The 15,119-nt window shown below is 49.4% G+C and overlaps 1 protein-coding gene across 1 annotated transcript in view; it reads left to right on the top strand.

Annotated features, from left to right (window-relative positions):
* The first annotated feature begins 641 nt into the window (after nt 1-641).
* Ky (kyphoscoliosis peptidase) overlaps nt 642-15,119 on the top strand; it is a 39,506-nt gene continuing 25,028 nt past the window's right edge. The window contains exons 1-3 of the mRNA XM_060385431.1: nt 642-1,202; nt 4,110-4,172; nt 7,595-7,657. Coding sequence (XP_060241414.1) covers nt 1,067-1,202; nt 4,110-4,172; nt 7,595-7,657 — 262 coding nt within the window. The 5' untranslated portion in view covers nt 642-1,066. The remainder of the gene's footprint in view (nt 1,203-4,109; nt 4,173-7,594; nt 7,658-15,119) is intronic.

The following is a 15,119-nucleotide window of genomic DNA, read 5'->3' as shown; positions in this document are numbered from 1 at the left end:
TCTAGGCAGAAGCTCATGTAAACACTTCTTAGACCTACAGCCAAATGCCCTGTTGGCTGGGCAGAACAGGCCTGGCTAAAAATAGAAGGGGCTCTCAGGTCCAGCTCCCTAACAGCAGGCAGCTCCCAGTTCCCTGGCCTCTTCTCTCTCTGTGTGTCTTTCTCTCTCTCTCTCTCTCTCTCTCTCTCTCTCTCTCTCTCTCTCTCTCTGTCTTTCTGTCTCTGTGTGTGTGTGTTTCTCTCTCTCTGTCTCTCTCTCTCTGTCTCTCTCTGTCTCTCTCTGTCTCTCTCTGTCTCTCTCTCTCTCTCTCTCTCTTTCCTTCCTCTCTTCCCTTCAGGCAATAGCTAGTCTTACTGAAAGAATGGACATTCCTTCTCAGGCAAAATATGATTGTTAGCTTGATGCCCAGCGGACATGACCCAAGGTCTGAAAGAGCCATCAATGAGAGTAGGAGGCCTCACCATAACAGCCTCAGTCTATGAAAAGAACTATCGACTTCCGTAATCCACTCGAGGGAACAATGAGGTCAAGGCAAAAAAAAAAAAAAAAGAAAAGAAAGAAAGAAAAGTACCCAACACCCGCACACACCGTGCAGCTCAGCCTCCAGCTCCTTGCCTTTCTTTTCCAAAACTAAACCAGCTCTGATTTGGGATTTCAGAATCGGCCAGTGACTCCTCTCGGTAGACGGTGGCCCTAAGGCAGCACCCAGTCCAGCTGAAGGGAGAACTTTGCTGGAGCCGAGGACCTGCACTTCCTTTGCGCGGGGAGGGAGGGTCAGAAAGCCTTTTGAGTGTGGTCTAGGTGCAGCTCAGGGCCCGCCCGGGGATTTCCTTTCAAAGGTGACTTAGAGGCACTTCAGGAGGGTAGCGCCCTCCCGGGCGGGTCCTAATGGTAAATTTGGCCGAGTCAGCGAAACTCGGTGCCTGGCGGACCTGGCGGCGGGGCAGCGCCCTCTCCCGCGCCCTCGCCCTCTCCCGCGCCAGGCCGCGGAGGCGCACGGGGCCATTTGCAGCGCAGGCAGCCTCGGGAGCAGCCGCGGCGCACCGGCCGGGAGGGAGGCGGCACCATGGAGCTGAAGCAGGACAGCAACGCCGTAGCCATAGACATGCTGCTCATCGTGCACTCGGAGAAGAGGCGCGCGGCGCAAGCCACGCACTTGGACCCGCAGGCGGACCCGGGCGCGCTGCTGCAGAACCAAGGAGGTAACGCGCGCCTGGCCCCGGTCCTCAGGATCCCGGGACACCTCAGCCACCAAGCCCCGGGGGGCTCCCGAGCACCACCCTCCACGCACACCAGCCCGAGGCCAGCCCAAACCCTCTCTCTCTCTCCCCCACCTCTGTTTGTGCCCGGGCGCCACAGCACCCGCGTCCCTTGGCAACGCGCAGCGCAGTGGTTGTCCTAGGTTGACTCCACAAGCAGGCCTAAGGGTGCTCTGTCATCTCAGGAGCCCGATCCCTCCCGCTAGTCCCCTGAAGGGTGCAAAACACGTTGGAAAACGTTCCGCAGGGCCTCGGGCTGATCATGTGTAGCAGAGGCCTAGACCCCAGGCAGCATGAAGCATACCATGGGACCCCAGAGGACCCTTGTATTGAGTCAAACTTTGAGATAACGTAGGGCCTCAGTTTCCCCCTTTCTTGAGCCTCTCTTTTCCAGCCTCGAACAGATATAAGGCATGAATGGGTGAAGGGAACCTGGGCTGGGGTGTGGTGGAGTGGGGTTTGAAGTCTCCTGACGGCACTTGAATTCGGTTTCCAATTTACTTTTTCTGCAGACTTGGGGAAATGAAAACTGACGAGTGATTGCTTACAGGGTGATTGCAGAAAGCAGGACCTGCCTCTATTCTCCACACACACAACTTGACTAGGGTATAAATGGTGCTGAGTGGAGGTTCAGAAAATCCCGAAAAAGTGGGGGGGGGCCTCGCCGCGCTGGTCTTGAGAGTAAATCTCCTGAGGCTGGCTTAAGGGTCCGAGGCTAACGCTGCACCATTTCTTTAGAAGAGGTGCTTGACAGCTACGCAAAGAAAGAGGAGGGCAGTCTCCCACTGTCCCTCGGCTCCGGAGTTCCTTAGGAACCCCTCCTGTTGCTCTATCTTGCCTCCTTTGTCCCCAGAGCCCCTGTGCACACAGGGCACCCACTGTCCGTCCACCTGCCCTGCTAAGACAATGGTTCTAACGACAACCTTGACCCGCCCGCCTCATGGGCTGGAGCCCTGATACACCTGCGGGGAGCTGAGAGAGAGGCAGTGAGGGAAGACAAGGCTGGAGGGCTGGGAGAGTTCACAGCAGTTCGAGTTTAGGGGAGACTGTGGGGATGGGGGCTCTTTAGGTTAATCTGTTCGGTTCTCTGGTTCTCCGCTGCTGCTCCCAGGAGAAAGGGATTAGACCCACTCAGGGTATTTGGAGGAGGAAGAAAATGTCCTCGACCTTCTTGATGGAAATGTGATGGCTCCTGTCACATGTAACACAATCCAAAAGACTGTTCCCCATATATAGTGAGCGAGGCCCAGTTTCAAGGAGACCCGTTAGTCCCCATCACCCAGTCTGAGTCCCTTCGCTTCCTATTTGTCCTCAAGTGTCTGACACCAGAGAATAGAGAGAGAGAAGCCCTGAAGTACTGGGTATCAAAACTGCCCTCAAGCTTCCCCAAACCTACCAAAAATGCCCATGACTCCAGACCAGCATACAGACTTTGGGCCTGACTCAGGGGATAAAACACCTCTACTTGAAAGGTACTGGTATTTTTCCACAAACATCTTCCCGATGAAGGTTTCTTGAAGATGCTGGGTAGTGGAGAACGGTGGAACCATGTCCTTTATCCCATGCCAAAGTGGAAGAGGAAGACGGGGTACAGCCTCCAGAGTCTACCGCCCACAGAAACCCTAGGCTGTACCGACCTGTGTGTCCACGCGTTGGGACACAGCCTGAGGGAGAAAAGCGCTGAGTCAAACTAATTGTTCGGAGGTCTCGCGCGGGTGCCCGAGAACGGGAAAGAGCCCTGCTGACTTTGAGGAGTCTCTTCTGGCCCTCCACCCCCACTCCGCAGGCTGGTTGCCCCCTGAGATGCAGCTACAGGACGGCAAGAATAAAGCTCAGTTACTGTCACGCGGCAGACACTGTGGCCTTGCAGCAAAGAGGAATCGGAGGGACGCGAAGGCCGGGAGAGTCACGGGGGACTCGTGCTGTAGGGCTGCCAGAGTCTCTCTCACTTTCCAGCATTCTCCCCAGCTATTTCCTTAGAACAGCGCTTCCCACAAAGCAGACCACAGAGAGTAACAGAAATCGCGGGAAAGACGAGGGGAAGGGAAGGCTGAGGAAGGCTTGGGGGCTTCTGACTGGGCAAAAGGTTAGCGAGCCACACCTGAGACTGAGCTTTCTGGGAACACTGCTATCAAGTGTGTCAGAGAGCCCGGTCTGGTGGCGACACCTTTGCGGACAACAAGGTCAACTAGACAGTGCTCCCACACCAGAAACGTGTTTTATTGCCATGGCTCCCACTGCCTGGACATATATTGGTTCTCCGCCAGGAACTCAACCTCTCAACTATCACTTCCAGCCACTGCCAGGGAGAGAGCTTCCCTTCCCTTCTGCATTGCATCATCGCCAGAACAGAGCACAGGTGCATCTGCCGGGTGGTGCCTAGACCACACAGGCCGTACTCTAGCTGCAAGGGATGCCAGAAAAGCAGGCAACTGTCCTTTTCCACTCCCGTAGGGAGAGATGATCTTCGCCCATGCTCCCTCGCCCCATTTGAAGGTTCCCCACATACAGAAATGGGCAGAGAAAAACTCTCTCAAAAACAATGCTTTTGTATTTATGTGTTGGAGATACGGAAATGGGTATTAGGCATCTGTATAGTAAAATATTCTTCTGGATAACCCAGAGAGCCAATCCCACCATCACTAAAAACTGCCATTCTAACATTTTAAAAACACTTTTAATTTAAAGGTTGCATTTGCTTCCTCAAATGTGTCTCATTCAAGGACAGCCCGTCTCAGATCCGGAGAGAACTGATTCCCACCAGCCTGGTTCAGCACAGATGGGTCTGTAAGTGGCAGGGTGGTGCAGGCCACCTACCCCAGAGTCTCACACCAAGTCCTTTTCTCACAGGATTCCAAGGTGTCAGAAATGGAATCCGGAAGTGGCAAGAATTGGAAGGAAACGACTTCCAGGGTAAATCTCTTTTTCTTTCTATTTTCTATTTGGTCTCTGTAATTCAATGCCCTGAAAAAATAACTTCAGGAGTTGAGTTCTGTTCATTGGGAAACTGTCCCTAACATCTAATCGGTGAGCAAACATGGCTGCTTGCAGCTCAGCCAGGCCTCTAGGCCACTGTGAGCCTGGAAAGCTTTCCCTGGCATCGGGGCTCCTGCTTTTTTGGAAGCTGCAGCTAGGGAATGATGCCATGAACTTCGGCACCCATTTGTTTGCTGAATGGGCTATAGGAGAGGTTTTAGCTTCACTTGGCTTAATGAGGGTTATGTGTGTTCCCACCAGAGGCAGGCCTGCTCACATCACAAAAACTATCAAGCTTTAAATTGGTTTTCCTCCATTATCCCCCCCCCCCCCGCCAACAGACTAGGATAGTGGCCTGCCTTGAAACAGTATTACGTGAGGCCTGGATGGAGCCAGTCAAGGGTTCTATAGTCCCCCATTGCTCTGAGCTCAAGAGTACAGTTAGAGGTTTGTTTCCAAAGCCTCTTCTCTCTGGTTCCAGGCAGCGCTCTTTCCTGATGGCCTTGAACCTCTCTGAAACATGGGCTAAATATAGTGAGCCTTGTTTTGTGTTCCTCCAAGATTGATTCCCCGGCTTCCAGGGAAAACTATCAGTGGTGATATGCATGATGGGAACACAGAATTCAAATAAGAATCAGACCCCCACTCCCAGAATGCTGTTAGGGAGCTCCAGACTCCAGCCATGTGAACCATGGAATCAAAAGTCTGACCCTCCACAAATGGGGAAACAAGAATACAACTGAATAAGAGTGAATAACCATTTCACCAGCCTTCAGGCAGTGGCAAAAGGAAAGTCAAAATATAAAAACTAAACTCATCTGTATGTTTATTCCTTCAACAGCTATCTTACTCTGTGCCAGGCACAAGTTTAAGTGTTGAAGATTAAATAGTTAACAAGCCAGTCAAAAGCCCTGTCCTTGTGGGGCTGTACTCAAGTGATGCTATATCCCTGTGTCCCTCACCTTGTCCTTGGGAAGGAGTCATCCTCAAGATGCATACACACCCACTAATGAATGCATCCCTCTGCATCCTGGCTAATGGATCCATGCAAGGGTTTCCTTGATGGTTGCTGAGCTATGGAAATGGTGGCAAAATCTGACACTATAGCCAAGTTACACTGTGGACCAACGAGAAGCCTAAGAGCTTGTGTGCATGCATGGTTGGTCCAGATGTGAGTACGAGAGTGAGCAAAGTGAGCCACTAGTGGATGCAAAGAGCATCCTTGTATGCTTCTTGTATTCCTTCTCTCTTTCCTTGTGTAAACCATCTGACAGCCATCGTAGGGCCTTTTCGGGAAACACTGAAGTTCATTCTACTTTGAGCATCTTCCAGGTCGGATGAGAGAATAGTGAAAAGTCAACTCTCAAGATGGTTATTTAAAAAAAAAAAAAAAAAAAAAAAAAAAAAAAAAAAAAAAAAAGCTAAGGGTTGAAGATTTGGTACAAATCTAGCTGCCTAGAGTATCTGCCAAAGTCCTAAATCCAGAAAACATAATGGTTCTGCCATCTCACCAATATGTATGGTTTTAACGTAAGACTTCGACCATCTTTTAAATGGCATGCTTGCATGGGGGAAATGCAACAGCTTCCTTTTGTGTTTTTTGATGCCAAGATTCAGGACACTAGCATTGGAACTGATCTTGTCACATACGTGCCTTGTTGGAACCCAAGTCACCCAGTCCCGGTAACCGACAGGCTGTCCAGCCCTGTCAGTTGGAGGAATTTCGTCTCAGAAGGAAGAAGCGCAGTGGCGTGTGCTGACAGAGTATGCACGAATGTGACTAAGCATGGTGTTGATCCAAACAACGGGCACATTTGTCCTCTTGTTGCGACTCTGCACACTCCCCGGGCTTGGGTGTTGGCGAGAGGAAGGGTGGGGAGCCTGAAACACTCCAAACTTTTGGAAGCAGCAGGTGTTTGGGCTGAGCCGCCCTTCTCCATAGCTTGCCCAGCAACGGGCTTCCCCTGCTGTGATTGGCTGCTCTCCTTGGTCCTGGCTGAAGTCTGCCTAGCAGCAGTGTCTGGTGCCCTACAGCTAGAGAGGAACCACTTGTGCAGCCCTGACTATAAATACCCCACAGGAGCTGTGCCAGCCAATCACCCTCCTTGAGGATTCCCTTCCCAGCTCCTGTTTCCTCATGGAGGATACAGCCAGCCATGCCCACAGAAGCAGCCTTCCTGTCCTCGCCTGAGTGGCCTAGAGCTCCAGCCCAGCATGCCACATCACCCCATGTTGGCACATAGTTAACAGTGGATCTGGCCTCAGCCAGTCAATCATGTCTGGAAGCCTCGGGGGGGCCTTTTCGGAGGAGAAGGCCTCCACATGCAGGTTCTCCAAGGCAGCCCCTGCTGGGTGGATCCCAGGTCTAGCCCAGCTCAGTGCCTCGTCCCACCTTGACCTACCCACGTTGACCAGCTTCTGCTAGGAGCAAGCATGAAAAGCACCAGGTGGCCGATGGGACTGACTGCTCTGTTGAGGACACCCCCAGAAATATGCTAGTTCCCAGGCTGAACCACTGGTTACCCTAAAATGAGGTTCACTCTAGGCCACAGGGAGATGACAAAAAAGTAAAGGAACTGGAGCGCAGGAGCTTTCTTCTGCCATAACCCTGGCCCTTCCCCCGGACTCTTCCTACATCCCTGAAGAGGAGGTTCGGGGCCTGCCTCAGTGAATACAGTCCACAGCCATAGAGTAGCCACAAAGCGGAAATGAGTTCATGCCCAGGATGGACAGAGAAGACTGTGGGACTACAAGAAAAAAAGAAAAAAAAAAGAAAAAACACATCTCATTTCGGCATCCTGACCCCACTGAGCTATAAAGACGTGTAAATATCCCCAGTGGGTACAGAAAACTCAGACATGCTGAGTGTCGTGTAGCACTGGTGAAACTAAGCTAAACTGAGTGCCCTCCCCCACCCACCCCCATCCTCGGGGCTAGAATCAGAGGCAGGCTGCTGCCATGCACTCCTCAGAAGGAGGAAGGAAGCTGACCTAGGAGCTGGGAAACTTGTAGAGTTCAAGTACCATGTTGGAACCTCCCAGGCACTCCTCAGAGAGGTACGATGATCAATCGGGCATCTGTGTGTGAGAAAGTGTTTTGGAAATTGTGGCCAAAAGTCCAGAGTGGTGGCCCCATAGACCACTGGAGTGAATCCTAGCCTGGACAAGCTTCTGCTGAGAGGCAGAAGGGTGGGCGCTTGTGGACCCCCACAGATGGGCACACAGTGGCAGTAGATGTACTCAGCCCGCCTTCAGCATACAATTCTCACAGGTGCACCCCGCTCCCTCTGTCCCCTGCCCAGAGGACATCATATCATGGTCACGTGGTCACCTGCCACCTTCTTTGTCTTTCGTAATTAGGAAACTTGCCGGAGAAGCAGTGCCTTCAGCAGCCGCAGGTCATCACTTCCTATGACAACCAAGGTAAGAGACTAATTGCTAACTGCCATCTCTCCTGGGGCTATGTGCCTGGCTGCGCCACCCCAGCCAGAGAGCCCAGGATGTGGAGATCAGGCCACAGGGAGCAGCTCTCCTTTCTGAGCCATGGAGGTTGGAGCCTCCTTTTGTCTCCCAGCATCCCAGAGGAAGAACTGAGAAGCTATGTGGTCCAAGATTGCCCTCCCCCTCTAGGCAAGAAATGAAGTCCACAGATTACAGAGCCCCACCGTGGCTGACATCATTGTCCGTGATAGAGCTAGCACTCACTGAGCGCAAGGCACATGCCTGGGACTCTGCCAACCCCTATACACACTGAAGTATCAAAACAACCCTAACTGGGTGATAGTCTCAGTGCTCTAAGGATGAGGAGACCAAGACTTGGGATGGCTGGCCAACAAGATGGTTGGCCAGCTCTCTGGTACCTAACCGTCTAACCACAGCAAGGTCTCAGCTGTTAACCTTCACACGGCTGGCTTCTGCAGCTCCCTGGAAACTGATCTCCCGCTGGCTCACAGTATCCAAATCCTCCCACATCCTGAGGCACAATGGTTTCTTGCCCTCTCCTGACGCTGAATTTCCTGAAGCATGCCACGTGGTGCTGAGTTTGCTGCAGCAAGGTGGAACCACTTCGTCCTTTTTTTTTTTGGGGGGGGTCCTCGCTTTCCCCAAAGTGCCCTGGGTGCTTGGAAATGGCAGGCAAGGACACAGCTCACCAGGCTGATTCTGTAGTTGTCTAGATCTGAGAATACCATGAGGCAGAAGTGAGGATTCCAAAACTATGGCTGGAGGAGAGCCTATTTAGAGGACTCCAGTACCCACCATGGCTCTTCATAAGATGCCTGGGGGGTCTCAGGCTCAGCCCAGAGAGTTGGCCACCATTGATGATGCCATAACATGCCAGGAAACTATGCTATGGCACACAAGGGGTCACGGGCACCCCCTTTCCTGAAGAACAAGGACCAAAGCAGGCCATGCTGCATCTCTGACATTGATTTAGCTGTACAAGCCTCACAACAGAGATATCTTGCTAGAAAGATCATGAATGGGTGGTTTGTTATCTCATGTGGAGAACAAAACAAAGGCTCCTGCCTGCGGGAGCTGAGTCCTAGCGAGAGGGAAAGACTGAAGGAGAAGTTAAAGCAGGAGGGATGGTGGAAGGCAGGAGTTGTAGATCAGTTTCCTGCAGCTCACTGGCTAAGAAGAGCAAGAAGATTTCACCTTAACCTTCTGGGACTGAAAAGTCCAAAGTTAGTGTCACTGGGCAAAAGGCAGGTGTCAGGGGGCCTGGAGCCTTTGAAGCTCCATTCCTTGCCTCCTTCTGCTCCTACAGGCTGCCAGCATTCCTTGCTTTATGGCTGTGTCATTCCAGTCTCTGCTTCCATTATCATATTGCCTTCTCTCCTTATAAGTAGGCAGGACTCCTTGTGTCTAATTCTTATCAAGTTATATGTGGTCACACTTAAGGCCCAACCAGATAACCCAGAATAACCACTCTGAAATCCATAGATATGGTGTATCTGCAGGATTTCCTTTTCAGGCAGAGTCTGCACGGATATCCTGAAAATTCATTATTCAGCTCACGATAAGCTAATAAAATAGCTAATCTATGGTAAACAGAATAAATGAGGCTAGGGGTGTGGCTTAGTGGTTTGACTAGCATGCGTAAGGCCTTTTGGTCTGATCTCTATTATCCCTCCCCAAACCCCAACCAGAAAAAATAAAGAACAGATGAGCAGTAACCAAGACATAACATCTGAGTGAGAAAAGAGGTCACAGGACAAATGCAAAGGCATCTGGGGAGAGATTTTAGCTGGGAGCAGTGGCATGCAGGCACTACCAGACAGACATGTGTCTGGTGTGGGTAGAGAGTGGGTGGCTGTGGCCAAGGGAAAAGGGGCCATGAGCAGAATAAGAAATAGAGTGTGAAACAGAGAGGACTCAGGGCAGGACTTACAGGCCTGTGGGCTGCCTTCTCCACAGAAGGCTGGCTTCTGATCAGAGTATGATTAGAAGACATTAGATGGCTTCAGACAGGATGCCGCTAATGTTGGAGGAATAAACAGAAGGGGGATGGTTGGAAGCAAAGAGGAATCCTCTGTAGGTGCTGTCATGATACCAGACGGCAAGAGGTTTTCCCATGTTGTGATCTGGACTGAAGTATAAGCAGTAGGAAGTGGGGAGACTGGAGGGAAAAAGGTGAAGAATTCAGACTTGGCTCTGTAAAGACCTGGCATTCTGGAAACAGTGAGGAGTCACTATTTTGTGTGCTGCATTCCTACTCATCCAGCAATCCCGGAACTCCTCAGGCTCTCTTATGGGGACCCTGTCAGGCCCAGCACAGCTTCCTTGGCAGGTACAATCATAGCATGGACCAGAGGCAGAACACGAGCTGTGTGCTGGACATGAAGCTAAGCACCTTTCATGGCTCCTCATTTCTTCCCCTCAGCCACATTTCATCAAAAGTTGCATACAGCTGCATTCTATCTCACAAAAAGAGAGAGAGAGAGAGAGAGAGAGAGAGAGAGAGAGAGAGAGAGAGTGAGAGAGAGAGAGATATCTACTTTATGGATGAAAAAGTAAAGAAACTGAGGCACAGAGGCCTCTAAACAGCTTGCCTGAAATTAATCAACTAGATAGAACAAGTCAGACCTGGGATTTGAACATATCCATGTACCCCTCTTAGCCGAGTGGGCTTAACTTCTGTACCACACTGCAGGGTAAGAAAAGAGGTAGTAGGACAAATGCAAGGGCATCTGGGGAGAGACTTTAGGGTACAGAGGACCCCTCTAACAGCTGGTTTGAATACAACCTCTCTGCCTCACCCCAGCAAGAGATCCAAAGCTCCAGGTAGAGCTTGCTTTTCAGAATGTTTCAGCTTTTCCCTTCCGCCTCAGCAATTTGTTCGGGGATATGTATAAAATATGGGATCTTAGTGCAAAGGGGCTTTGGAATGGATCTGCAGTGGGCACATGAGCTGGGCAGTGATCACTTGGAGATACTGTGCCTTCAGACCCTCAGGGTTGTGGCGGAGGAGTCAGTTTTGAAATCACACCCATCATGCTTGTTCCCAGCTTTCATGGCTGACTGCTTCCCAACTACTACATCCCGGATGCAGAGAGCACGCATCTTTTCAGACCTAGCCAGGCATGGTTTGAGACTGCCCTTAGGATGATGATTGCTTTAACTAAGATTGTCCTGGCTGTACGTGCTATAGAAAAGTATGTCCAAGAGGGTATGTCCAGGCTGTATACTGAGAGACTCTTTTAGTCAATGGTGCTGAGTATCTGACATAAATCCTGGGACTCCTCTGTGTACCTGTCTACCCTCATGTGCATGCACACACACCACACACACACACACACACACACACACACACACACACACACACGCTTGCCTGGAAGTATTTGTTAATTGATCAATGCTCCTGGCAGCCACTTCCAATCAGTCAGAGTTAATGAGCAACATGAAACCCACTTGCCGTGCCCACATTAGGTATTCCGAGTAAATTAAGCCTTTAGACAAATGCTGATTGAAACCTGGAGCCATTAGGAGAGGTGTCATGTGGGAGATGTCACCTGACTTGGTAAAAGGCAAGCCTAGGACAGTGCCCAGATAGGCTTGGTACCCTTTATGCTCCTCTGCCATTGAGAAAGAAATGAAGGAAGGCCAGTGAGGTTTAGAAAAGGGCCAGCCTGGAAACCACTTCCTCAGGGTAGCAAGAAATAATCCCTAAAATGCTTTTACTAAATGGCCAAGGCTGCATTTGGATGGAAAATGAATACCTGGGGAAGAGTACTGTGAGTGAGGCCAGCCAGGCCACCCAAAGTGCCAGGAAGGGCACCTTATGCTTGGTGGTCAAGGTCGGTGTAACTGCACCTGCTTGGATTTTCCCTGAAACTCTTCATGCTGAGAGCTGGATCCGGTTAATGCTTTTTACTAAAATCCCAGTTTTATTTGATCTAAAAGTGAGGTCATTGCAGTGTTTCCTCCTCTAGTGAATGCTGTCCATCTTGACACAGGCCATTCCTGGGGGCAGAGAAGTCTCTCAGCTGGTCCCCTCAATCTCTAGAGGAGGGCAAGACTCCAGAATGGGGACAAAAGGTTGACTGCATTCAGAACACAACAGCAGCACAGCTTAGGGACAGCCTGGTCCTGGGCAGGAGATAAAGAGAATTACATGGATGAGAGAAGGGGTCCAAATGATGACAGAGGGAGCTGCTGGTCTACAGCCCCCCCAAACATGAGGCCACCTGCCTGTCGGCCCCAGAAGGTTTGTTTCTTGGCCCCCTCCTTCACAAAGAAACATAGCTGGATGGGGAGTGTATGGATGTACCTGAGTTAGGAGAACTGGGAAGAAGAGGCTCACTGTCTAGCCCCAGATCAAAAGCCGATCACCCTCATGGCTCCTTTAAGTTACAGCCCTTTCAGCCCAGCAATCTCCAAACCATGTGTGAAAACAAAACAGACAAACCAACACTGGGTCAGACAGACTCCTTTGCTGTGGGGCTGAAAGCATTGCGGGTTGCAACCCACAATAAAGAGTATGTACACAGAGTGTTTCCCAATTCACCTTTTACAAGGCATCTTGTGGCCACACACCCCTTTGGAAAAAGCTCAGAAAGAGATGAGGAGAAAGTGAAGAGGCCAAGTTGACCAGGCTCATAAGGTGAATATGCCCTGGATGATGGTGGCACCTGACCCTCTGACCAGAATGGACTCAGGCCCTGAATTATGAAACACTCAGCATCTTCATCATAGAATCACAAGGCTGATTTCACTGGCAGTGGATGTGCTAAATCCTACATTTTTAAAGAGGAATGCTGGGCTAGCGATGGCTCAGATGTTAAGAACATTTGGTCCACCATCATGAGGACTAGCATTTGGATCCCAATGCCCACATGCCAGGCCAGGCATCCTCTTAAATTCCTGTAACCCAGCTCTGAGGCTGGCAGAGACCAGATACTCTCTGAGACTTGCTGGCTTCTAGCCTAACTGAAACACAAGCCCCAGGTTCAGGGAGAGACTCTGCCTCAAAGAAATAGGTGAAGAATAATGGAGGAGACCTGATACCCTCTTCTGGCCTTTACACACACACACACACACAGAGAGAGAGAGACAGAGACAGAGAGAGACAGAGATGTGCCCCACACACAATATACATATACTCACATAGACACACACATTAGCTAATTTATTAGTTAATTAATAATTAAATATTTTAAATGAATGTTAATCTTTTTGGCCTTGAGAAAATACACTACATTCTGTCTTTGGTCTCTTTGACATGAAAAACAGGTTTAAAAGGAATATAAGAAAACCAATAACGTTTTTCCAAAAGAAAATAATTGCAATATATTTAACAAGGAATTACTAAAAAAGGACCCTTATATAAAAAATTAAAATTTAAATTAAAAAAAAAGAACCCTTTCTTACAAAACCATCAAGGGAAACATAATAAACCAGGTTTTAAAAAAAATCAACACACAAGACACAAATTTAAATACCAAATAAAATATAAAAAAACAACGCAATGCTAAAAGTTAAAGAAATACATAAAACAATAAGGTACCCTTCATTTAAAAAAGAAAAAAAAGAAAAAAACAAAGGATGCATGAAAGCAGGTGCCAGTGAACTTATCAGGGATGTTTGTGTTATCTGCCACCACAGGACTCAGCTAGTGGCACTGCGAGCTTCCGGGCCTGCAGCTCTGCTGGACAGCCACTGTCCACGCCACAGCCGGCTGATCTGGGCTCTTGGCTGGGCTGGGGCCGGCTGTCAGCTGGTGGGCTGGCTGGAGACCAGATGGTTTCAGATAGCCTCACCTGAGCAGCAATGCTCACCCACACTCTGCTGCACACACACAGCAGTGTGGCACAGATGCCAAGAGCTCAAGCAAGCATTGCAAAGCCTCTCCAGGACCAAAGCAGACCTTGAATAATAACACGGCTTCTACCACATACTAATTGGCCATACTGACTCATGAGGACATTTAAGGGGTGATGTTACACCTCTCGTTGGGTGGAGGACAAAGTGTGGGCAATTTTCCCATCGACCACAGCAAGGATGAGCAAAAAAGCATTCTCTTCCCCATCCTGCCCCCGGCTCCCACCCCATAGATGGGATCATAAACCAATGGAACCCGTTCGTGGGGAAGTTGGCCAGTGTTACAAAAAGCCCCATTCCCTCCCATCAGTGTTTAAGAATTCACTCCCAGGAATGGATCTGAATGGTGTCAAAGATGTCTTTATCCTGATGCTCATCACATGGTTGTTTACCATAGCCAAGGACTTGGGAACTGTAGAGTATCCAATACACACGAAGACACGAAGTGAATGTGCATCGCACTCCCTGTTACTACCAGTGGGGGACATTCTCTGGAGCACACAGAAGCCATGCCCCCTGACGGTGCCTCTACTTCCCTATAGTTGTCGGGTTTTCCTTTTCATTAATCCCTTCAGTCACTGAGAGAAAAGCGTTTTGAAGTCTCCAACTATAATGCCTATTTGTCCGTTCCTCTTTATAATTCTGTGAGTTTTGTTTCAGATATTTTAATACTCTGTATTCGGGTGAATATACGCTTGACATTGCCAAATCTTTTTGATAGGCTGACTTTTTTCACTGTTATGTAATACTTCTCTATCTCTGATATCCTCGCTCTGAGTGGGTCTGTTATTGAGCCAATTGTCTCGGTCTCGATGAACCTGAAAATATCTTTATTTCATTCTCACATGGCATTTTTATTGGACAGAGACAGGTAATTCCTTTCAGGCTTTTTTAAAGATTCCACATGCTTCTGACATGGTTTCTGATGAGAAATCTGTAGCAACCTGGTGCATAATGTTATCACTTTTCCTTAGCGTGTTTGGGGAGCTTTCCTTTCAGCAGTGTGATTACATCATATCTGGACTTGGATCTTCTTTTGTTTATCCTGTTTGGGACACACCCAAATTTGTCAAATTTGAGTCATCTGTTGTTTCTCCAGATACTTTTCTGTCCACTTGATTTCTCTTCTTGTCAGTGACATGAACAATGGACTTCTAACTGTGGTCCTGTGATCCCCAAAGCATTGCTGGCTTTTCCCATTGTTCAGACTGGACCCCGTCTGCTGTTCTCTGGCTCTTTCCTTTTGCATGGAGAATACTGTAACCTGTCTTCTATTTCAGTGTTAAATCTTAAACCTTCACTTGGCTCTTTACATCTTCTGTGCTGAGTTTTGTATCTTTCCATTTATTTCATAGTGGAAATAACTTGGCCCTGACTTTTCAGAGCATGGCCATCGTGTCACTTTAACTTCTTCAGATTAAATGTGGGTTGTCATGGGATTGATGTTGGTTGGTATCTTTTCCCTCTCAAACTGATATCTTCCCAGGCATTCTGCTGAGTACTTTTGAGTAGTGGACTCTGCAAGGCCCATCTGCCTGCACATGCCACAAATCGGCCTTTGCAG

The sequence above is a fragment of the Meriones unguiculatus genome, chromosome 6, assembly GCF_030254825.1.
Source record: "Meriones unguiculatus strain TT.TT164.6M chromosome 6, Bangor_MerUng_6.1, whole genome shotgun sequence".
Lineage (NCBI taxonomy): Eukaryota > Metazoa > Chordata > Mammalia > Rodentia > Muridae > Meriones > Meriones unguiculatus.
This window is presented reverse-complemented; position numbering and strand designations above follow the sequence as displayed.